The sequence below is a fragment of the Melanostigma gelatinosum genome (genome assembly GCF_949748355.1).
Source record: "Melanostigma gelatinosum genome assembly, chromosome: 16".
NCBI lineage: Eukaryota > Metazoa > Chordata > Actinopteri > Perciformes > Zoarcidae > Melanostigma > Melanostigma gelatinosum.
This window is the reverse complement of record NC_136649.1, coordinates 16,138,922-16,164,085: the sequence shown is the minus strand read 5'-3', so window position 1 is coordinate 16,164,085 and position 25,164 is coordinate 16,138,922. Positions and strand designations below refer to the sequence as shown.

At 41.6% G+C, this 25,164-nt stretch overlaps 1 protein-coding gene across 12 annotated transcripts in view; it reads right to left on the bottom strand.

The window, feature by feature from the left end:
* Window positions 1-25,164, bottom strand: part of LOC306790610 (echinoderm microtubule-associated protein-like 1) — a 63,560-nt gene that overhangs the window by 5,672 nt on the left and 32,724 nt on the right. For 3 of the 12 annotated variants that reach the window (XM_079287000.1, XM_079287010.1, XM_079287009.1), the window contains 14 exons: window positions 11,980-12,162; window positions 11,691-11,744; window positions 9,305-9,437; window positions 7,632-7,679; window positions 6,667-6,795; window positions 6,470-6,498; window positions 4,858-4,884; window positions 2,562-2,691; window positions 1,767-1,916; window positions 1,150-1,219; window positions 793-903; window positions 580-675; window positions 359-493; window positions 80-179 (listed from right to left, as the gene is read on the bottom strand). In XM_079287000.1, the coding sequence (XP_079143126.1) occupies window positions 80-179; window positions 359-493; window positions 580-675; window positions 793-903; window positions 1,150-1,219; window positions 1,767-1,916; window positions 2,562-2,691; window positions 4,858-4,884; window positions 6,470-6,498; window positions 6,667-6,795; window positions 7,632-7,679; window positions 9,305-9,437; window positions 11,691-11,744; window positions 11,980-12,162 (1,395 nt within the window). The remainder of the gene's footprint in view (window positions 1-79; window positions 180-358; window positions 494-579; window positions 676-792; window positions 904-1,149; window positions 1,220-1,766; window positions 1,917-2,561; window positions 2,692-4,857; window positions 4,885-6,469; window positions 6,499-6,666; window positions 6,796-7,631; window positions 7,680-9,304; window positions 9,438-11,690; window positions 11,745-11,979; window positions 12,163-25,164) is intronic. The other 9 variants (XM_079287006.1, XM_079287011.1, XM_079287007.1 and 6 more) reach the window with 6 other exon arrangements.

Sequence of the window (25,164 nt, the reverse complement as noted above, 5' to 3'; positions counted from 1 at the left end):
GATAAATCAGAGACAAAAAGAGATCTCATTGGACCACTATGTATGAATACAAGTTTAACAAATTACTCAATTAACATGCCTTTTCCCCACACCAGGATGTTCCCACTTGAGTCTCCTGTGACGGCGTCGCCATTTTCTGCAAAGGTCACGCACAATACAAACTTGGGCTTCTCCTGTTTCTGCAAGAAACACAAGAACACACATATTGTTTCACTTTTCTCCCATTGATTATCCTTTTATAGCTATAAATCGGATCATATTGTAACACAGGCTGTAATGATTGCATTTGTGCCTCTATATCAAACATGATTGCGTTACAGTATTGACATAACATGTGGGAAACATGTGGGTGTCTCACCTCAAACAGTCCTTGCTTCTTGACTAGCACACCTCTCTCCAGGTTCCAGAAATAGAGATGGGACTTGCCGCAGGTCACTACGATGCTGCTGTCTGTTGGGTGAAAGTCAGCAGCAAACACTGACTCGTTGGAGCACTGAGGAGAAACACACAACACGTCGACATTTACACGCAAATGAATTGAGCAGTATGTCAGCTTAATTAAAAAACATGCACACGTACCTTAACCTCAGCCAGTCTGTCCTCTCTCTGCCAGTCCCAGACAGAGAGGACGTGGTCATTGGAGTCGTCGACGGCACACAATGTGTTTCCTCCATTCTGACACACAGAAAAAGACACAAAGTCATGTTTATTGCCTGACAAAATGGAAACGCAGTACAGAAAAAAGAAATCGCCCTAAAATGCTTGTTAAGTGTGTCGATGGTGCTTCCTTACCGACTTGGAGAAAGCCAGGCAGACCAAGGCTCGGTCAAAGAAGCCTGCACCCAGAACATGGAGCGTGTTGAGGCTAACAGAGTCCCACACACGGACATGAGGAGCCAGCTGCTGCCAGGAAGAAAAAACACACACAAACATGAGCACAGAGAGGTACACCATCAGTATGATGCAATGTGAGGCTTACTGAGGCACTCACTGGATTCAATGATTATATCAGTGAACGCAGAGCGAATGCCTTTCAACTACTCGGCCTGTTTATCACGCAGCATTGCCTGAATCAGCTGGGCAAAACATCATTTCCTAAATAAAATAGAAAACTCCTCACTCCACTAATACATCATCGACCTCACTTACTTTTCCATCCGAAGAGGTCCCCGCCACCTGACCGGTTGCTATGGTGATTTTATCGGGGTGGACGGCCAGGCTGGTGAAGTGGAAGACGTGAGATCAGTTAAAAGCCTTTCAACATCAAAAGGACAGTTTGAATGACACAGTTTGAGCAACGTGCTCGCACAACATGAAAGGAGGTTTTTAAAGCCACGCGCTGTCTGTACTAATGCGCGGGGGAAATGAAATCGTTTAAGATAAAGTCATCCCCTTTTGGGTACGGCGGTGTAGCAGCATTCATAGCATGTGTGAAGCTTTAACACTTTGTCTTCAAAGGAGTACGAATTTGTTGGCAATCCACCCTTTGATCTGTAATCCATTCATTTGAACTTTTATTAACCCCAAAGTTACCCTCACTGTTCTGCACACTTTCCCACTTGTGCACAAATGTCGACATGCCAAAACAGACTAACACCTGAGTTCACTTGTCTTACTCTTTACCTTCCCCCATTAGTTACTCTGCACGTACTCAAGAAAAGAAAGAACTCTACAGCCTGTGAGGACTGAAGAAATGCTGTATATCAAATCTAACAGGGTTAGCGTGCACTTTATTATCCCCATAATTATCCCCAGGTGTCTCTCACCATTTGATGTCATCCGTGTGTCCGGTGTAGTGTCGCTGCAGCTGCTCGTCCACGTTGAACAGGACGACCACTGAGGCGATGAAGTACACCGTTTCTCCAGTGGGCAACAGGTAAAGATTGGAGCGACAGTCTCGACCGCGGTATCCATAACTGGACATCAAAGAAGGTCAAGAAATATAACAGAAAAGATATCCAAAGTTGAGCTAAAACAATTAATTGACTGACAGAAAATGTAGCCATTTTTTTAAGCAAAAATGGTAAATATTCCTCAGGTGAAGCTTTTCAATTATGAAGATTTGCTGCTTTTTTGTCTTCTTTTTCAAACGACTAACATTCAGACACCGTGTGCATGTGTCTATTCCTTCTGTACTCTCGTTCATTGATTACAGATACCAAATTGCAGCCCATATATATTTTTGTGTATGTGTGTGCGTGTGTGCGCGCATCTCTCCTCAGATTTAATCTTTTCTTTATCTCCCTTGCGGCTCCTTCCCAAGTGGGTTTCTGCTAGAATGAACAACACACTACATTCATTCTTTCATCAACAAACGAAGGAGAGAAACCACAAAATGAAACAAAATAAAAATAAAGAGGAGCACAAGAGGAGCTGCTGACTGGTTGTGCCTCAGCCTGTGTGCAGGTTATTACAGACTGCAGGCTGCAGAGCGATGAGCTCGTTTCCAACTGCAGCAGCAACACACGGTGAAAATGAACATCTGAGCAGATCTACTCTGACAAGCAGGGAGAGATGAGACGAGACGAGACGAGACATCTCAACGAGACAAAAAAGGATACACCCAGTCCAGTTTGAGTTTGTTGCTGGGCAGGTCGGCTCTGGCCTCCAGGCAGTAGCTGTCCACCTGGTCTTTGGGCATGTACATGGTGATGGGACGACCTTTCAAGTACATTTTCACGTAACCTTCCTCTAGAAAAAGCAACATAAAGGATCAGTGAGATAAGACACATGTAGGAAAACAGACGTCAACGCTGGAATCATGTCAGTATCACATTTCTTATTAAATATATGACAAGTGCACAAAAAGCACAGACATGACACTGAAGCATATTACAATGTGTTATTGTGATGTGAATGACAATGATGATGATTGTGTGACAGGATTAGAGGGTAATGGAGAGTTGTGACAGGAAATGGACTCAATTAAAGACAACAAATGACTTTTTGCAAACAAACAAATTAGCTTTTTAACTGACTTTATTAGTCATTTCAAATACATTCTTATGACAACAAAGAGCGCAAAAATAAACTGCAACCACTTTCAAAACTCATATATATTCAGCTCACAGCGGAGGTTAACCAACATAAAATGCAGACACAAGCAGAGGAATGGAAATGTTAAGAAAAAAAAACACACGTCCAAGCTTATAAACGGGGATAATGAGAAATCCTTAAAGCTGACAAAAGAAATCATGCAGAAAACATTAAGGGAACCAAAACAAACTAAATGAACCATTTATGGCCAGAAAGGTTTTTTGTTAAAGCTCATTGGAAGAAAATATTCAAATGTAAGGTAACATAATGGATTTTTGGGTAAGTTTTCATTAGGTGATGCTTAAAAAACTGCCATCTCTTTGCAACTTCTTTGGGATGAGAGGACAGGTGTGACGCAGAGTGACCACACACCACCATATGGTATTTCTAATGGTACAGATCTGATATGAATCAATGGACTTGCTCTGTATTGAGCGGCGCGGGCACGTTGTGTAAAAGTATTATAAAACTGGTAAAACACATAAAGGAAAATAGGGAAACTGACTCCTATTATAAACCACCAGCATGTTGAGTGTTATGATCAAACGCTGGCATCTAATCTTGAAGCAGTTGGTAAGTTTGGGGGTAATGAAGTAAAACCTTTTTTTTCACTGTCTCATAAGTAAGATCCTGCCTCACTGGTCTAAATCAGTGGTTCCAAACCTGAGGGTCAGGACCCGGGGAAGTGGTCACAAGGTTAACCTGAGAGTAACGAGTTGATTGAAGGGGCAGGAGAGAAGAAGAAGAATGTTTTGACACATTTACTGTAGATTCTAGCTAAACTGCTCAGTACTCATAAAATGTACTGTATGAAACCTGTGACGAGGGGACGCAAGCAAACACTGCTTCATTTTAAGAGGCCAAAAAAGTTGAGAACCACTGGTCTAGATGCTTTCAATGGTAAAATTGTCAGATTATCTTTGAGAAAATAAATTATCCTGTAAGAAGAGTGGCTAACGACAATATGTTTGGGAGGAAATAAGCTTTAACTCCAGTCTTTTTCTTTTTTACAATTCTTAGCAGCTTTGTGAGTTTTTGCTGAAGGGGACTACACACAAACATACGACACTTCAGGCCATGTGAGAAAACTACAAGCAGTAAAATCAAACAGACTTCAATCGGAACTAAAGAGACTGAATGTGTTTGTGATGCAAATATTCACTTTGAGGTCTAGAAATACAATAAGAGCAGCGGCAAAATCTACTTGCTGAGCTGCAGCGAGGAATCACAGAACAGAGGATTCTAGTGTTCGCAGAAGAATTCGAAGCAAACTGTGAGGAAGCGAGTGTCAGAAATCTTTGTGTTGTTACTGTGGTGACAGAAACTAAATGCCTACGAGCAAAAGTGAGGCTGCAAGCAAACACACACACACACACACACGATTTGGCGAAGCAGCAGCTTCAACTGCAGCAAGAACAAGTGTGGAGACACACAAGTGCAAACACTGCAATCACTCTGACGCAGCTCTCAGTGGAGGTTAGGCAGGATTTATGTGTGTGTGTGTTAGAGTCTAAAGACAATAAAAGGAATGTAACTTTCACACACACACACACACTTTGTCAACCCACTCCTGCCCCTGTCTGGACAGCTCTCTGATCATCGCACCGAAGGAAACCTCTAAAGTTTGGGATATCAGAATGTGAGACATCCAAACAGGATACAAATTCAAATTTCTAAATCATCGATCTTGTTTTATCCTTAGCCTCTGCACTGCAGCTTAGAGCAGAGGTGATGCACGTACAGAGATCAACACAAATCATCTGCAGTGTCCAGAGAGCTGTGTGGGCCGGGGGCTTTAGGCAAGGGGAGGGGGGAGCCTACCTTTGCAGTGGGTCACACGTCGCATCCCTTGTAAAGGCCACAGAGAAAGACACAAGAACCAGGTGAGGGTTGGCATGGCTTCCTCACTTCCTGGTCGGTCCTAATATGAGTTCCCTTCCTGTTTCCTGGTGTGAACGAACAGCACCCTCCGTCCTGAATACTCTTAATGAATCAGTGCTTCTTCCTCAATGGTTGAAATGAATCAGTACTCTTTTCAGCGTGATGGTGTCAAACCCTCTGCTCCTTTGTGGTGAGCGATTCAATTGGCTTGTTTTTTTCCCACTTTGTTTAACAACCTACAAAGAAAAAATACTGATTGTTTTTCTACCAGGTTTTTTTTCTAACAATGTGAAAGTAAAATGAACAACCACATGTACATGTAGTGGTGATGATTAACCCTGTAGTAATCTGATGGTTACAGTTTGCAAATATACAAATATAAAAAGAAGATATATTAGACTGTTTTATATTCAGCTCATATTTGCTATAATTAGATTTCAAGGTAAAAGAAACAATACTAAAGTAGTGTGTTCGATGAAGTGCGTCAGTAAGCTGTACACCGTGTTTGGGTGTTGCCCGAACTGAAGAGAACTGAAGCCAGGTGTGTAAACAAAATGAAAAACAGCAGTTCAATTTACACAAAAATCAATAGCATGATGGAGAGGGAGATTCTGATCAATACTGATTTATTTCACAGTCAGGCCCATTGTCTTGTTACTGTGTGTTTCCTGTGCGAGATGATCCACTTGCGTTGTGTGTAGTACTGGAAACACTATAAACTCAGAATTGAAGCTTCTTCAGCTCTTGATTATCTTTGATGTATCTCCTATCTCAGAAATGTCACATAAACTACTGAAAAGATGTTAAATATCTGCCAGAAAAAATTAGAAATTGTGAACCAATGCTATCTTCCTGAGGTCGCATGGTGTTTAGAAACATTTCCCGCAAAACGCTTTACATAAATAAATAAAAATGTTTGGTTTGCCATGAATTTGCAGTAGTATATCTCAGTGCAGTTCGCTAATCCACGGGGCTACTTTCTGTGTTTCAGTTGGACTCTCGTTTGACAAGCGTTTGAGATGATTCGTATACATTTTCAATTCATTTGGAAAGCTCAAAACTGCTAGCTACAAGTTGCCAGACTCCACGTCTCCTCAGTCTCTACCCATCAGCTGGTTGTGAGATGTATTGACCCATAGTCAGAATGATAGTATGAGACCCAAACAGAAAAGTATCGCAATAATACTGAACAGTACACAACTGAAGTTCAATGTAAACAAAGCAAAAAGAGCTTAATAAAAAGGAAAGATGAATGGAAGTTTGGATGTGAAGATGCAGTAATGGATGAAGTGGACTGGTTACTTGTGAATGAAAGGATCATGGAAAGGATGAACGTTTAAGACACAACATGTTGAGGAGCTTCTGTGGTCAGTTCAAGGCACTGATAAGCAATTCTATACTTTGAAAATTATTTTAGAAAAGCTTCAACTAATAACTGACACAGGCGGTAACTGAGCATGTGGAGTTTAATGGCTCTCAGTCGTTTGTATCACAGCATGAAACTATCATAGCTGTCAGGCTGCAGAGCCATGAAGGTGCCGCTAGATCTTACCTGCATTGAACACTGGATCCCTCTGTTTGCTGCAAAGTAAATGAGTAAACAGACAGCTGTCATTCAGCATCCCGACTCCAGATACACCATTGTATGTTTTTGATTTGAAAGTGCGTCATGAGGAGATCAGCATCTGTTCTGATGAATGTGTGAGCTACTAAATGGGCAAAGTTGATTTAACAAGACGTCCGTGTTACCTGTCATTTCGTTTGCCGCTGGAATTGCTGCCGGTGGATCCGGCACGGTTTCGGTTGCCCTTGGAGTCGCCCGAATCTTTCCGCGTAAGAGTTCCCACATGTTCGTTTGAGTTGGCTCTCCTCACGGTGCTGCGGCGAGTGGAAGGTGGACATGAGGCAAAAAGAGAACACAAAGAAATAGGTCATAAAACTACCTGACGCTGCTTTCCTAAAACTGCCCTGTGGTAAAGTTTTCATCCAAGAAATAGCTTTGGAAAATACAAGGGAGATTTATTTATTTCGTGATTTAGCTCAGGGCTGACTTAATACGGCTTCACATATAAAAAAAGAAGTCTTAAACTTTGAGACTTTGCAGCAGCGTAAGAAATAATTTGCACCAAAGCAAAAGAGACACAAGTAAATGTGGATATAACTTACAACCACAATGTCAGTACAGACCTGTGCAAATCTGCATATCGAATGTGCAGACAGCCTGCCCATTTATAACAATGAAAAGGCTCCATCAGCAATCCAATGGCCAGTAGGCCCAGTCGCCTAATCCACCCTATGGGAGAAAAGTCTATTCAAATCCTAAAACTGGCCGGTGGCCGTTATCCCTTCTGGACAGCCTGTGTGTGTTTGTTCAGTAAAGAGCAGAATAGAAACTGTTGTTTGCTGTGTTATCCCACGAGGAATCATAGTAATTGGGCCACAGGGTATTGGGGAAGGCTGTTGTGTGTATGCCAACACTGATGGGATTGTGACCAATCTGCAGTTTAAACTAATCCCAGACACGGACTGTATCAACACAAACAAAGAATGATGACCTCAACAACAAAAAGTGAATATTAGCAATGAGAGAAATGTCACAATTATCGTGTAACTCGGAGATGATTTAATAACGGAAAATCAGGGTTAGCATGCATCGGAGCTGCGATGCAGCGATGATGTTATATCGTGACTAGTGACATACTGTATCCTCTCACCTGAGGGGCAGGTAGAAAAATCTGGTAGAGCGAGACAGAGAGGACAAACTGGAGGGATTTGCAGGACATCACATTGAAGGTGGACAGGACATAAACAGGATATAACATCACAGCAAAGGACACGATATCAGAGAGAGACAGGGCGGACAAGCAAGACAGAGAAGATGGGACAGACAGAGAACACAATACGTAGAGATAAACAGACTGATGACTATTCACTCAGGCTAAAAGCTTTAACTCTATACTTATCAAAAATATAAAGGTTTCTCTGAAGAGGACTGAGGATCTCACAGAAAGGCAACTGCTGCAATTTACATTGCAGTCAATATTCAAACCCTCTATTCAGCACAGCAGTCATTCATGAGCTTCATTTAGATCCAAGCAGACACTGAGGCCATGTGCTTCGCATTTTTTCTGGGAATGTTAAGGTTTAAACAACCTGGAAGAAATTTTAAAATGTTTACGAGAGGCCAATTTATTGGCTCACGACAGTATTTTTCAGCTGTATTCAATATATTGAAATTTCTCAATTTAAAGGCCAATAAATAAATGAAAAAACAAAAGGTTTTCTTATTTATCCACTAGAATTTGTTGTAGTTATTGTGTAAAAGGCTTTGAAACAGGACTAAAGTATCCTAAAAAGAAAATATAATGGAACAGAAATTGACTTCTGTATTTCTAAAACCCTGGCTATTCACCAAGTGAAAAACTAGTTACAGCAGAGAAAGTGTGAAGGAAGTAATTGAAAAGTCCAATTTAAGTTCAAGTAATCATGAAGTAGACCAAATCCTTCCTGCATTGATATGGTCTGTCTTGGTGTTTGTTTCTATCAACCATCCTCATACTGGTTACATCTGCAGAGCCATTTCTTTACTGTGCTCTTAGGTAAACCGTAAGGTGAGAGTCAGCATAATAAAGTGTCAACTCTAAGTCATGGAAAACCTCCGCGAAGCAGAAATAAAACGACACATACTGAAAATCAAGGGAAAGAGGCCACAGGGAAGTTAACAGCTGCTTGGATTGGAGCTGGTTCCTGCTGCCTGCTGAGCCTCATATGATTATGGTAATGTCCTCCAGAGACGGGAAAAGGCTATTGTTCCTCTGACAGACAAGATTGATAACCTGTGCTCCACGTGCATGTGTAAACACACACACACACACACACACAAAACAGAGGAGCCGAGATGACACCACCGTTTCTCTGTTTATCAGCCTTGTTAAATGTCAGTCACTTTGGCTGATAAAAAGCCAGATATGTGACAATTTACGGGTTGAATGATGCGACATGGCACAGACAGACAGGACTGAAAAATGTCTTGAGACAAATAAAATGTCTGGAAAGACATATGATACATGCAAGACATCACAACCTGGCCTACATGCAGCTTTATCTGGATTTAACACTTAGAACAGTGTTAATAAGACCTGCAGGTTCAGTAAAGTGACACTAAACTCGAGACATTAAGACCAAACACTCGACTTGACTTAGAGCTGTAGTGCAAACATTCATGTCTCGCTCCTTTGGAATAAGTAAAAATAAAATGTGAATGACCTCCTTAAAAGTCTAAATAATAAATAATGCAATAGATAAGGATAATATAATAACATAGAACAGACTGCATACATATAATTTGCAAACTTCTCTCGAGAGCATTCTCTTTTCTTTTCCTCACCTCTTGCTGACTGGAGTGCTGGTGTCCTTCCTAGATCCAGATCCAGATGGGGAGGGCAGAGTGCCTTTCTTTGGTAGAATGATCCCGTTGTTTACTGTGGGCCGTAACGGCAGGGTGGCGATCAGTGGCCTGGCTGCAAGGAAAAGGACAACAACCGGCATATTCAGAATAAAAAGCTGAAAAGAAGACCAGCAGCAGGGTCAGCTGCTGTGGTGTCATTTGAGTTACCACATTCACTTACAGACAGATTTCTACTCAAGGTGAGTGTCAACAGAATGAAACAGAATGATAATTAGTGAGATGCGTAAAAACTGTGTAAAAACTGGTGTACCAGGAAGGTAGGTGTAGTGGAAAGCCTCCCAGCATGCACTGGGGTAACAGGTTTATTGACATCACTCTCTATTTATGCATGTTTCTACAACATTACCAGTATTATTGGGTTTGATATTTTGTACCAAATTGTTCCCACAGTTCACCGGTTGTTATTCCAGTCAGTATCATCAATCATGCTCTTCAGTGAGAGTTCAAAGAGACAGGAAATAACTGCACAGTGTTATAAATCATAAGACACATGAGATTCTGTTCGCCAAGGCTTTCGGCCCCTAATTTACTTGTTTTGTTTTTCTGACTGTTTGTCTAAACTGTTTTTTGTTACTCTTTTAAAGCGGCCTTGGGTCTCCTGAAAGGCGCTATATAAATTAAAGTTATTATTATTATTATTATTATTCCTGCACCAGAGAAATCCTAAATGTCATGCAAATATGAATTCACACTTTGTGTGTCTTTTTCTCAGTTTATTGAGAACATTGTTCGGTTTCAATCACGTTTCCATACAGATGAATATAAGTTTACAAATAATTTACAGAAGGCGGTTTGACAACACGAAAGGGGCAAGAACACAGGCAAGCCTGAGAATAACAAAGTCAAGCTGCAGCTCTATCTGCAGTGATACATATTTAATAGACCCTGTTTCATCCAGCAGACACACACATGCACACACACGCACACACACACACACACACACAAACACAAACGTCGCACACACACTGCTCTGTTATCTTTTATGCAGTAATTGTGCAGCAGGGGGCAAACTGAGGTTGTAATGTTAGCATGTTAAAGAAGATGAATGTGTGTTTATGTGTGTGTCCATGATTGTCCAGAAGCAGTCTGTGGTATGTGTTGAGCTTTCTAAAACAGATCATTGTGCTTCAGTATAGGGAGCAGGCTGCTGAATCCCTGCACCTAAAGGTGGAGATCAATAAGAGAAAGCATCTTCGGAGTCTGCGTCATCCTTCAGCTCCCGAATCAAATCAAACTCAAACTCCATTGGTTCACAGTCACTCCAGAGACTGAAGCTGGCAGCAGCTCAGATTCATAATCCGTTTCTGTTTCATCACTCAAATGCACATTTGAAGGCATAAAAAGGCATGATGTTCAGTTGATTTCACATGCAGACTTCATCAGCCTCTGGGGTGAGGATGCTACTTGAGAGACAACTTGTATCAAACATATCTCAGCTGAAATTAGACACATGCAGTATTGATACACAAAAAAAACCACCACAAAAACGGAAAAGCGTATCATCGATCAATCTATGATGTTCAGTTCTTTGTTATTCCTTGATGAAGTGTTGCATTTATTTATTTTTTTACTTTCTACATTCCTAAGAGGAAATACGAGAAGAGGCTGCATTCAGCTTAGTGATATCAACTGGAGCAAATGGCAGAAGGAAGAGTTTATTTCAAGTTAATAATTAAGAGTTGTGCTTTTAAATGTGAGAGTTGTTTCAACTGTAACTTAATGGAACAGTTTGACATTTGGGGAAAATACGCTTATTTACTTTCTTGCTGAGATTTATTTGAAGATCGATATCACTCATGTCAGTCTGTTCAATATAAGGCTACAGCCAAAAGCTGGTTAGCTTAGCTTAGCACAAAGGCTGGAAACAGGGGCAAACTGTTTCATCTTTTTAGAAGGAATAAATCAAAATACACCGACAACAGCTCCTTCTTGTTAATAGAGAACATGTTGGGGGATTGTCCTTTAACAGAAAGGTTGCATACACAGAGGCAAACACAAAACATTTTTTCACACTAAGTTGTGACAGTTCATTGATAACTTAATATTATCAATGAATTATTGGACTATATGCACTGCAGACAAAGTTCCCCTGGTTGACAATAAATCTTTTTTGAATCTGTGTTTTTAGACTCTGATCACAGTGCATTGACCTCAGGCAGTGCAGTGCGTAAAGTATCTGTGTAGTTCCTCGAGAAATACTACACTGTGTATACAACATAACACTAGCAGGCAGTGACTGAAATTAGCCTTTTGTAAACACAACACCAAGCCTGGTTAGTGCAGACACACTTCACAGTCAGCCTACCTGGCTTCCCAACACTGCTGTCTGCTGATGGAGACTTTCTCATCAGAGCAGCATCTATACACATGACGCACATTTAACCACACAACACAGTCCAGGAGGAGAGAGGACAGGAGGAAGAGGAAGGAAATAAGCTGGATTTAAAGGAAAGGAGACGTCACCAGGAAAGAGAAAGAACAAAGTGAAAAAGGAGAACAAGGGCTACCAGAAGAGCTGCTGATCCTGTTGCCCAACTCTCCAGAAGAAGTAACTGAAAAACCCATGAAAAAGCATGCTTGTGTATCTACGTTACCTTTGGTGGGTCCTCTGCGTAAGCCCACGGCCTGCTGCTCCTCGGACACGTTGAGCCTTCGCACCACGTCGGCCAGAGCCGACTTTAGCAGCTGAATCTCATCCTCCTGCATCTGGACCCTCTGCTCCAGGGAGGCGATGCGGTCGGTAACCTCCATACTGCTGGCTACTGATGCACTGTCATCTGAGGAAACAGAGAGCTCATGTCAGCGATGAGGAATCAAATGAAAGTCAGTTCGTGCACGAAGAGCTGATAGAACATATTCTCTTTAAAGGAATAGTTCAACATTCTGGGAAATATGCGCTTTAGAGGACAAAATTGATAGCAGTCTCATGTTTGTCTGTTCGATATAACGATACAACCAGAAGATGGTTAGCTTAGCTTAGCATAAAACAGTTTAGCAGTAACATCCTTTTTTGATAGAATGGTATATTTGCTTACATATCCTGCAGTGTGTCTTTTTTAAGACTGTTTCATAATCAATTCCCCCAAAAGAGCTTTTCTATGCAAACTTTTATACATGAGTCCGTTTGTTAATGTCTGTCTGTTCTTTGAGTTTAAACTAACACGTTATTATCGCCTCTCCACCTGACACCCCGATAGAGGCCAAGCACAGGCCATCAGGGTCCACTTTATTAATGATAACACACACACAGAGGGTCTCCTCCATTCAGACTTTGATGTCACGGTGGCTCGATGAAATATTAATGTAAATCACTGCTGTGTTTCCCTGCCGACTTGTAATAACAGTCTGATGCATTATGCATGAGTGAGCAGGCATCTGGTGATTAGGCAGATCTGCAGTCTGTGGTCCTTCTGAGAATCCGAGCTGAACCTCGACTGCCTGGTTACATGATGGAAATCTGATGCAGCTCTTGGCTTCTGTAAATTGCATTCTTAAACAATGAAGTACAACAGCGTTTGAAACACACTGAATGTGTGAAATATCTGAATTTCTGGTGTAAACAAAGTGGTGTGATGAGCCTCTGAGTCTCTGTGATAAACAAAAGCTGCTCAGGGGATTCAGGACATCCCTGACCAGATTTCCTCAAATATGTGCTTGTAGATAAAAAGATCCTTTAGGAGCGTATGCTATTTTTTATTACCAACATAATTTTAATCTTTGCTGCAATAACACACTTGGGACTCAAGACATAACGACTTAATATAACATAAAACCATGAAAATAATATGATGTTCTCAACAGCAAAGGTGTTTATCATGGAAGAAGTGTAATACAGATGTTTGTTGCTCGTCTCACTTGACAAATGATGAATATACAGTAGATTAGGCAAAAGACTATGTCAATCATTTCAAAGCAAATACATTTTTTGAGTAATTTCTTTGTAAAATTACCAAAATACATCACAAAATTCAGCATATTCAGGTAGAAAACCCCCAAAACTTGCAGTCATATTCATCCTGATACCATGAGCCATGAAAATCGTACACATTTCATTCTTGATGAGTAAATAATTATTGAAATGCTGTTGAACGTGAGTCTCTGTGTTTGCAAGACCGTCATACACTTTTTATGCATCACAACAAGTATCCAGAAGTATATAATCCCACAAGGTCCTATGAAGTCATTTTCATTTAATTGGCAGAACATGCCGGAGAGGCAATTTCACAGATTTGTTCATGAGTGGATGAATCCCATCAGTGAGCAAAACCCTCATGCCTGTTAGCGGGTTATGAATTGTTTTAGTCGGGGGGACCGTCAATAAGACAGGATGGTAAATTGGTGCATTAAGCAGATAGGACCCTTGATGCTTGTAGCAGAAAATAGAAATCGGAGCAGATTCAGAACAGACATTACTGTTCACACAGACGCACACCCGCTACAGTGCGCATGTATACACACACATAGTATACACACAAAGGTGCCCCTTTAGTCACTGTCACAGTGATTAATAGCTTGTTGGACACATAAGGAAAGATTTCACAGACACACTGCTTCACATTGACAATGCACCGGCCCCGCAAGTGAGATTCCGTCATGAAAGCTCCACATCTGGACGAATGGAGGCAGATGAAAACAGCCGGTGCATAATTTGATACATTACACTCCCAACAGTGAAGTGTAATATGCTCATACATTCACTCACAGACAGATTTCTACTCAAAGGAGGAAATGTTTTTTTCTTTCATAACGCACAACACCAATCTTACTTCATCTGAACACACAAAGCCCTTTCCAGAGGATCTTAATAACTGCCTGCTCACCTGAGACGCTCCCTTCAAAGCAGCCCTTCTTCATATACATGCGAATGTCAGTCAATATCCAGAGAAAAACATACCCTCCGACACAGAATCAGGGTTATTAAAGGAATATATTTAAAAAAGGAAATATACTCACTAGAAGGCTGTTGAAGCAATGGTTATATGTCATCTAGACATCTGATAAACTCTGACTTTACAACCAAATATAACCACGTTTTCTCTGTGGTAAAGCCGGCATAGCATCGGCGATGTCAAGGACCAAGCTGTTACTTTAGAAATGGTGACATCATCTGTGAGATCAAAGAGCATAAGGTGTGGAGAGGCGCTTAATATAATATCTGAACTGTGACAAAAACAACAGCTTCTGTTCAGCATCGGTTGTGGGTCTGCTCCCAACACGGACACAATGAGAGCATGATACCAGTCGCTGAAGTACAATGACTGGCTGTCACCGACATCATTCCCCGGCTCTGCGCTAACATCCTCCGTCTGTCACCCTGCTCCACGGTTGAACCCTCTGGGTGCACGTTAACACCCCCTTAAAGCGTTCACAAGCCAGACGGAAATCAGGAAAGGTCAGTCGGAGCAACAGTTTTGTGTTTTATACAGAAGAATATGTGTTGATGATGGTGTTACACTGATGTGACCACAGCACAGTTGTGTGTGTGTGTGTGTGTGTGTGTGTGCTCTTCATGTGACTCTCTGGGGCTCAGGTCACAAGCTTCCTGTCCAGAGAGTAAGAATCAGTAAGATGTCAATCTTCATTTGACAACAAATCCATCACCACATGAACCAACGGACACTCGTGTCTCTCTTTTATCCTCGCATAAGCAGATGATTACACCCCACCGGTCTCCTCTCGCTCCAGTGCTCTCACACGTGTCAGGCGGCTAAATTACTTCATTTCTGTCAGTCTTCTTCAGCTTCTCTCTGGATGTCTTTTTCTGTCCCCGTTACATTATCTGCTCAATATGTGGCTGGGCCACAAATCCGAGATGGATCTCTGAGCCTATCTATCTGCTCACTCTAATGCATGGTGATTCGTGACACGCTGCTCCCCATTAGGTTGCTCTGCAAGGCCATGTTATTCTGGCAGGACCACCTGCCGGCTTGTCCATCACTTCAGCCGGGGACAGGGACTCAATGAAGGGCAAATAGAAAACAGGCATTCTCCTCAGCTCACTTTCCCTGCTCTAAAATAACCACTCCATCCCCCCCTGCGTTCATCTCCACCTTATTGCTGAGTCATCTACTGACCTCATTGCCATCAATAATGAACACTGGAGCGTGCACACACGCTCCAGTGTTCATTATTGATAAACTGAAGGAGTAAAAAGACTGAAACAGTCCAGCGTAAATGCTTCTGATCAGTACGGAGTGAGCGTTTTGAGCAATGCATGGCAACCTCATGTATATAATATCTTCTGCTGCAGCCCTGTGTTGATCTGAGCTGTCTGGCTTTCTGGCTGACTCGCTCCGTCACTGGAGCATTTACAGACTTGCACTTCCTATACTATATAAACACACGAGGATAGGAATATAAATACACACTCAAGGAATAAAAGAGAATTATATTAAGGAAATTCCCTCTGAGGAAATGTCATGATACCAGCTGTCTCACCATGTGTTACTCCTGCATACTTTGATCCACTAATGACAACCAGAGTGATTGATGTCTGTTTTCCTTTTTCTCAGCCGGGCAGAGAGGCCAAACAATAAAGCTCAATTGACTTGATGGAAAGTTCAGCGGCCAGGTTAAGCTACGCCACAATGGGTGGTTTTGAAAAACAGCAACCAGTGTTTGCAGAAAATCAACACGCCAAAGAAACCCAAAGCTGCAGGAAACGACCTGTCACAACATTATGACAATAATTCCTGTTTTTCAGAGACAGAAAAGGAAGCGCTGATGCCACACTGCTGGCACATCTATCTCTGGATGCAGAAAGCACTTTGCCAACTCGTTTTAATTTCCATACATGAATGCACACGGGCAGGTGGTGCGCTGCCGTAGTGCCAGTTCAACTGCTGCATATTATGTTTTTAGGAAAGTAATTTCTCCCAAGACCAATGAGTCACACATATTAACCAACCTGACTTCAGTCTGCGGCTGGCTTCACCAATGGAAGTCCGGACCTAATCATAACCAAGTGGCAGGCAGGATTACATTTAATGCCAGGAGGTAAAGCAGGTAATGCTTTAGAGACTGGCCGGGAAATACAGAGTCAGGGATGAATAAGAGTGAAAGCAGGTGGAGAGAGAATAGTGTTGATCATAAAACAAGAGTCTATAGACATGCTATCAGCACTGTGGGGCTGTAGTTAGGCATGGTATGCTAACATGATAAAAATGACAACGCTAACATGCTGACGTTTGACATTGTTTACCGCGTTCCTCATCTTAAGCTAACATGCTAGCAGGCTAATATATGCTAATAAGCAGTAAACACAGAGACAGCTGAGGATGACAGGATTGTCACTAGATCATAAAACAAAGTTTTGGACACATTTTTACAAGATGGTGGCGCTAGAGGAAAAGCAAGAAGATCACTTAAGTTACCGGTATTACAATTCATCCACTGGGGACCATGAATGTGTGTACCATATTTCATAGCAATCCATTAAGTCTTTGTCAAGGCATACCACTTAAAGTCACAAGTTCCAACCTCATTGTGACGCTAGAGGAAACATCCCCAAGTCACGAGGATTCATCCTCATCAGGGCCATGAACGTCTTTCTGATGGCAGTACCATTCAGTAGCTGTTGAGATATTTGAGTCTGGGCCGAAGCGGTAGACTGACCGACGGAGCCACATGGCTGAAACGCAAATATAACATAAATGTGTGTGCTGCTGAATGACACATTTCAGAGTTATTCAGATATATGGCAGAGTACTAGACATGAAAAATGTCATGCTTGAATTTGCAGCATTTAGGAAATCGCAGTCTGCCTCAGGTATGACGGAAATCGTCAATCATCATCCAGTGAAAAATCGCAAAACCAACTGAGTCAGAGATTGGAGAAAGAATTGAGAAAGAGAAAAATGGAGGAGGAAGAAAGAGTTACTTAAGTGCCATCAATCCTGTGTGTCACCTGCAGCGAGCAGCAGATGACCCGACAGAAGTGTATTAGACAATCAACTGTCCAGATTAGGGAGACAGACGCTTGGTTTACAAGCTGCCTCTGATGGCTTTTGCTGGACCGGGGCTTAGGAGCTATAAATACACAGAGCAGAGGTGGATCAGAGGAGGGGTGTACAGATCATAAATAGTGTGTGTCCGGGTCAAAGAGGAGCATGAAGAGAGGCCAAATAATCCCCAAGAGAGATCCAACTGTCCTTGTACGAACACATTAAACCCTTCCTTCCTCCCATCAGCTACATCCTTCCTGGGGGCAAACTCAGGTCAAATGGGAGACAAATCCACCCCCTTGCCGCTCTCACCATCACTCTGATTCCCACTCACAAAGCATTGACACTTACACACACATACACTTGTAAAACCACTGAGCAGAACATGGTATGGCTGAGTAGATGATGGGATGATGCAACAAACACCATCAGCGTTTCAAGTCTGCCTGTACAGAACCGTAATGGATTGTACGCCATTGATTCGGGGGGTTGTGTATTTTTTCTTATTGCTGATTGGAGGAGAGGGTATGCTGGGCTTTTTTGGGAAAGCATTGCAAATGGTCGTTCTAGCTTGGTCATAAAGGTACAACACAGTCTTATGACAATCTATTTTTTTTGCTGCTGAGCAACACAAATTGCGAAATTGGGGCGACATTGACTACAAAACGAAAGGTAGGTTGAGGCAAACCATCATGGTTGGGCTTAAAACATCTATGTGCAGTCCTAATTCCTAATTGACTGTCCATTGGCATTGTTTTTGTGCTGAGTGACGCGAAAAATATGCTATGTTATGCTTTGCCATATGGAGAGGTCTCTATTTCGGGGATTTATTATTCCCATCACACTAAATGTAACCTCTACCAAAAGATGTTTCTTCTTTCTTAGACTAATAGAAATAAAATTCAGAGTTTCTTTTTCATAACATCGCAAATCTGTATGATTAAATCATCACAAATTAGTATGATGCAATACTAGAGGGAGGGTTTTGCAGTTATTTCTCCAAGGCCAAATAAATATTTGAAGAATCCAAAAGCCACAAAGAGAAAGAGATAAAGGGGAAAAAAGAAGAAGTAGAAAGACATGGCCCATTAACTCAAACACTTACTGTATATACACACCACTATCCCAACACCCTGCTTTGACAAAACACGCACACACACACACACTCTTGTCTGTGAAAGAGGAAGTGTTCACACTGTGGCAGAGGGATTATGTTGGACATGTGGAGCAGATCTTGCTCAAAGCTAGTGATCCCTAAACTCAGAGGTTCTGATTTTAGCAGCAGGCTTGATTTGTATTCCCTCGCTCTTTCTCTGCGTCTGTAACCTCTTTCACCTCTCCCTCTATATTTGTCTGTCTCACTGTCTCTCAGGAAACTGTGGTGGGAGGGATTCCTGAAACAAGACAAGAATTGACTGTGGGAAGAAAAAGAGCCGCTGAAGGATTACACTTAAAAGAGGGCTGGGCAGTAAAATATTTCTCATTGTATTTCTCTAATATTTGTCCCTTGTTTCTCTTGCTCTCGTCTAAGTTGCTTAAATGAAAAAGTAGCTTATCGGTAGACTGTTTAGTAGGCCATGCAGGCTTCAGTGCGTGGGATATTTGGACCATCCTTGTTGTGGTTATAGAGAAACGGACAGCCAAAGGAATTTGATTGACTTTTCATCAATAGCAAGTGCAGGATACAACATAGATAATATTATAATAGGGTTTTTGAATATTTTCATGAAATCAAACTCTATTTATGCATTAACAATGTGTAATTACATTTCCATACAATGGTATTCATGGCTAGTGACTGAGTCTGCCATTCCCATGCTGGATTCAAATTATCTTCACTTCCATGAGGGACAGTGATCGTGACACAGTTTGGGCTTTAATCTGTCTCTCTGCATGCAGAAAAGGTCAAAGCGTGAAAAGCCTTCATATGGCTGCATGGTGATAGAAAGGTGTGAATAACTTTGCTTTATGAACAAATCACGAGGGTGTCAGCTATATTCGGCAGTGTGCAGCTATGATAATACCATAATAATAATGCCCATAATATTCTAAACAGACAGCCCAAGTCTCTGAATGACAAAGAAGCTATTTATGATAAAAACTGGCCAATACAGAGTACCGATCTGAAATAAAATTCCAGTACTGTACAGTATATAGTTATTACATAAACAATCAATCCCATTGGCACAACACACAGCTATTTGAGTTGGTATCGGCCCGATATTTGATGTCTGAATCAGTGCATCTCTCTACTCAGAAGAACAACAACATGTAAATCCTACATGACATCTCTGTCTAAACTAGAAGAAACTAAGAGAATTGACCCCAAGAATAGAAGCAAACAGTTGAAGAAATATACGCTTCTTTTTGCTGTGACTTTTCAGGGAAGAAACAGACTCCAGAAGCACAAAGTCATGCTCGGCAGTGAGACTCCAGCTCTGACAAAAGCCTCTTTCTCAGTCTAAACCTTTCTCCACATAAAACAAGGCTTTGTCCCTCGGTAACAAACAACCAGGAAGGAACAGGAGGCAGGACTCATGTTCAATCCAAAGTGTGTGCATGCGCAATCGTGTTGTTCCATCCAGTGACAGTGTTGTTCGCTGGTGTGAGGACGGTCTCACACACACACAGAGACGCTGTGACGGAGCATGTGTGCCAGAGACTGTCAGCATCCTGAACATCGGCCAATCGTATATATCTGCCATCTGGACGGGAGAGAACATACATGCTGCTGGCAGCAGGCGAGATCATTGCTAGACTGACATATTAAGACTTTCTTGTTTGATTTTTGGTGTGTCTCTGCAAACTTGACCTCCCAATACGCTCACACTGGAGGTTTTTTTGTGATGATTTACTATCCTGGTGTTCTGGTTTTCCACTCAACCAGTAACGTCTGCTTTTACGTGCAGTCTATTTTTATAAACAGAGCTTTGACATCACTCAGAAAACACACCTGAGCCTGTCACATCCCGCTATGTCGAGCTTGAGTGAGCCATAAACCTCACAGGGCCACATCATTATTTTTTCTTTGCCCTCTGTGGTGACAGTGGACAGTCGTGAAGGACAGGCGTTAAATCAAGCCGACTGTATAAGGGATGTTTTGCAAGTATTCTGCTTTGTCATGAAATTAAATACTTCCATATTCCCAAAGTGGCCTTAAGAATGAGCCACGAGTGCCGCAACATTTACCAAATCATTGTTCCTTTATTGTGCGTGGTATTGCGTGTTCCCATCATATATGTGAGATCCAGCTCTGTCTTCCCTGCTACAGTATACATGCAAACAAGAAGTCAGACCTGCTGACTGTGCTTTCTCTCACAACATCAAGAGCAGGCTCACATGTCCCATTAAAATGTCTGCAAAGGTTTTTGTTTTGTTTGTCCCTGTGCACTCTAAATTATAATATTTATAATTTATTTCAAGTCAATTTTTATTTGTAAACCGACAGAGCACCTGTTGGCTTTTACTCCGAATAATATATATTCTGGCTGAATAACCTTCACTGTAAAAATAAAGTCCTTACTCGAGAACAAAATGTGACATTTGCCAGTGATTTCTGAAAACAAAATTTGAAATTGACAAATTGACAACAATATGTGGAAAACAAACCAAATAATCATATCCGTCCTCTCATCTCTGCAGCTGTTGATGGATCTATTTTTAATGGAATTTCTAATGGGATTCTCCTCTTTTCCCTCTCCATCTGTTACAGTCAAACTGAACACATGCAACGGGGGATACGCACACAAACACACACAAACACACACATATGCAGAGTCGGGGCTTTGCCCCTGGTTCCTCCATTAACAGCAGGTGTAAGAGACCAATTAGGGTACTGGGCAGCCTCTGAGAGCTGCACCACGGCCGCCGAGAGGTTAATTGTTTCTGTTCGCATCACAACTGGCCAAATGAAATCCTGACCAGGGTTTAGAGATGAGAGCGACCAAATCAGTGTCCCGTGAACTTCGGCCCACTGGAGACAATGTGCCGATGGAGATGATTACCATAAATATAACCGAGCCCACACCTTGCCACAGTAATTGAATTGATCATGAATTCATCTGAAACGGTTTGGTGACTTGCTGTGGGATTAAAACGGAGATTTATGTAAAGACATTCAAATTCACAGATATGCATGCGCACACATGAATGTGGACTCAAATACCTGCGCTCATGCATGCATCATGTTGCTGGCTCTTTCATGGCCTTTTTACCCATCCTTGACATCCTCTTCAAGGACTCATGCTGTGTCTCCTCTCCTGACCTTGTGATGGTATGCACAGATGCACACACGCACACAGAAATACATAACCAGGGAGTGCTTCCCCCTTTCATGTTCAACTGCCAGAAGCAGGGCCAGTATATATATTTAGCACAGGAGCTCACACACTCCTGCTTTACATGCCTGATTGTTTTAGTGGGTCATGAAGATGAGGCTGCGTCAATGTGTGTCAGTGGAGGTGAGAGAGAGAGAGAGAGAGAGAGAGAGAGTTCAGAAAACAAATGGTATCTTCTGCCCGCTGGCTCACCAAGAGGCTGTTTCCATGAGTACGCTGACTCTGACCTCGTTTCTAAATAAAACGTAATGTATCACGTGATCACCACAACATACGTGACAAGACTTGTGTAACTTAAGAGGAGAAATTATTTTATAGAGAGTTTTATAGGGAGCTGATATCAAATGATTTATTAGGTTTATTAGGTGACAAATGATCGGTTGTCACCTAATAATCGTATAAAATATTTGATACATTGTAATACCGATCATTTGTCACTTAATTTATAATTTATAACAACAGTTGAAGCTGTATTTAACCCAAACATTTCAGTTTTTTACAAATCTCAAACATCATGACTGAAGGGTGGATTTAAATTGTTTAAAGTTGCTTTTTTTGATATTTTATTAATCTTTCAAGTAATTTTTTCAAGCAAAATGCAGAAAATGATCTGGTAACAGCTTCTTAAATGTGAACATCTGCTGTTGAGGAAACTAAGTATCTCACTTTGTTTTTCACACAACTAAAGGGCTCTGGGAAATGATAACCGGCTTTTAAATGACCATTAGTTGCAGTTCTAAACATTACGTATAATCATAATATTTTGTTTGGGAAGTAGATTATGAAAATGATTCCTCAGTCACTGCACCTATATGTCTATTCACTGGCATTGCTCTGCATGAATGTAACATTGATACTGAACAGATGTCAGTAAATTATTACTTGGGCCGGACACATTTCTGCTGAAATACCAACCTGAGCTGCTGCTTGCTACTCAGTATGATTTGACCCTGACTCAGTATGATGCTGGTAAATGGCCTAATCTTTCTCTTCTGTGCAGAAACAACATATTCTACTGACAGATAGATTATCCTTACATATACGTATGTCTATAGAATGCCCTACAAGTATTTAAGGCACATGAATCGAGCACGATACCAGTGTGGAGGGCCGGCACTACGTGGACACCGGACTGCTTTCGTTACGTATTCATTTCTCAACTGGCAACATGAGCAGCCACGGATGTGCTGGCTCCCATAGATCACACACACACGCACACACACACTGACGCTCTGTGTAACCGTAAACAGCTCTCTATTTTCTATCAATAAAGTGAAAGAGAAAGTGTGAGGCGAACCCTTATCAGGAGAAAGGGTAGACACACTTTGAGGGAGATAAGGAGTGGGAGGGGGTAGTGTGACTCGTGACCACAGGGGCCCAAACCAAACTACCCGCTCAATATCTGACACGTCTGGAGATTTTAAAAAAAAGAAAAAGAGAAGCACTCTAATCTCCACCCGGGCCACTAACACGAGATCAAATAAAGAGCGTAAGAGAGTTTGACGAAGGTATGAGGCCGAAGAGCAAACAGAAGGAGTTTGAGAAAGACAAAAAAAATAGAACAAAAACCAGAAAGATATGCAGCAGCATTGAGTGAGGCTGGAGTGAGATAAAAAGAGTGGCGTGTGCTCTCACGGACACAGCAGTGGAAAGTCAATGCCAACCTTTAAATGAATCAGCTGTGTTGGATGAGCTATCCCATTCAGGTCGATATTTATTAAACTGCTACATGTTACAGTTACGGATGAATGATGGTAGAGAGACACGTCGTTTCCTAATACTCCCGTCTCTCCCCGTTTCTCTATTGACATTTTGTGCAGTTTTATGTGGAGTGGAGGAAATAACAGAGCGCAGGTCAGCTTGCCAGCAGGTTTTTACCACGTATTGATGTAAAAGAGCAGGGCAGGAGGAGGAAAGAGGAAGAGGGGGAGATATTTCAAGGCGAGAGTCAGTACTTGTGGATTTAACCTCAACAGGAAGGCGTAACACAAGCTTTGATTTCTCACTTTAGGAAGCAATTTCCCACCACGATTTATAATAAATGAAAGAGAATAAAGGCCCTATTAATATCATTTGAACTGAAGCTTCACTAAACTGAGGAAAACAAACACACACGTGAACCGTCATCTGCTCCTCCCTGGCAGCCCTCCTTGGCTACTGTGGTTGGTAACGTGAGCAGGGCTTTAATCCTAATCCCTCCACACGTGCCGTCATCAATCAGGTCTTGGATGGAGATACTTAGATGCTCAGCCAAGAAGGGGAGGAGACTGGATGGAGTCGCGTCACCTCTACTGTGCATCAAAATACCTCCAACAAACATCAAACGAGCCTCCGTCTTTATTAATTTCCATTCTCCGCCCTGCACGCCTGACCCATCCATCTGCACTTCTATTCATTCAAACTTCCTTCCTGTCTCTCCTATGCACTCACTTTGCTGGTTTCTGTTCCTAATTTCTCTGTTTATCCCTCTCCCCTCCTCACCATGCACCCCTACACTTGTCTTGCTGGCACGTTTTGGTTCCCATCATGGTACCCTGCCACTGTCGGTAAGGTGAGTGCTGTGCCAGTGTGCCTGTGGGTGTAAAGCATGAGTGTGGAGCACAGAGATAAAAGGATGTTTGATCTCAATCTGAGCAGACATCATTAAGCTCAAAAGGTAAATTAACAAATCTCCCATATGAATGCAGGCGAATGGATGAGTTTGGATGGAGGGGCTGGGCGCTTTGAGATGAAGGTGAATGTGTGATCATCAGTATTACAGCGCTGTAAGTGAGCTGGATTTACTTTTTGACAGATTTTCTTACAAACACATCAGGAGCATTTGGTGCATCAGGAGCTAATGAATGACTGATTGCATTCACTCATGACTTTACACTGATGCTTGTGAATGTTTGAGCGACACAGTTCACATGCTCAACATAATTGCCAATCATAGCAAAGCAAAGCCTTTCAAACGTTTTTAGACATCAACTTAAAGCTGCTTCAGATCACAACGAAACAATTAATTGATTAGTCAATCAACAGAAAATGTATTGGCCACAATTTTGACAAACATGTTATTGTTAAAGTCATTTATCAACAAACAAAAGTAAGAGTCTACAGCCTAATCTTTGTTGAGGCACAGTGGTGCTATATTTGCTCATATTTAACAGGTAATATCTACAATATTTATAATCATAACTAAGCGAGTTAGCATGCTAACATTTGTTCATTAGCACTCTTAACACAAATGGCATTTGTTTCATTTGGTCATAAACCAAAGTATTGGACAAAGCATTTTTCATAACTTTCTGTCACTTCATAAACTAAAAGAATTATTGATTGAGCAAATAAGGAAATAAATAATTGATAGATTAATCAACATCTATCATAATCTATCAAAGTTGAAATGTTACGCTATTGTCCCTTGGAGTTTAAAAACACTCAATGGCGGTGCATTCAAGGGCGCTCTTACATCTGCCATTTGAGTGTCAAAAAACATTAATTTCATGTCATAAAT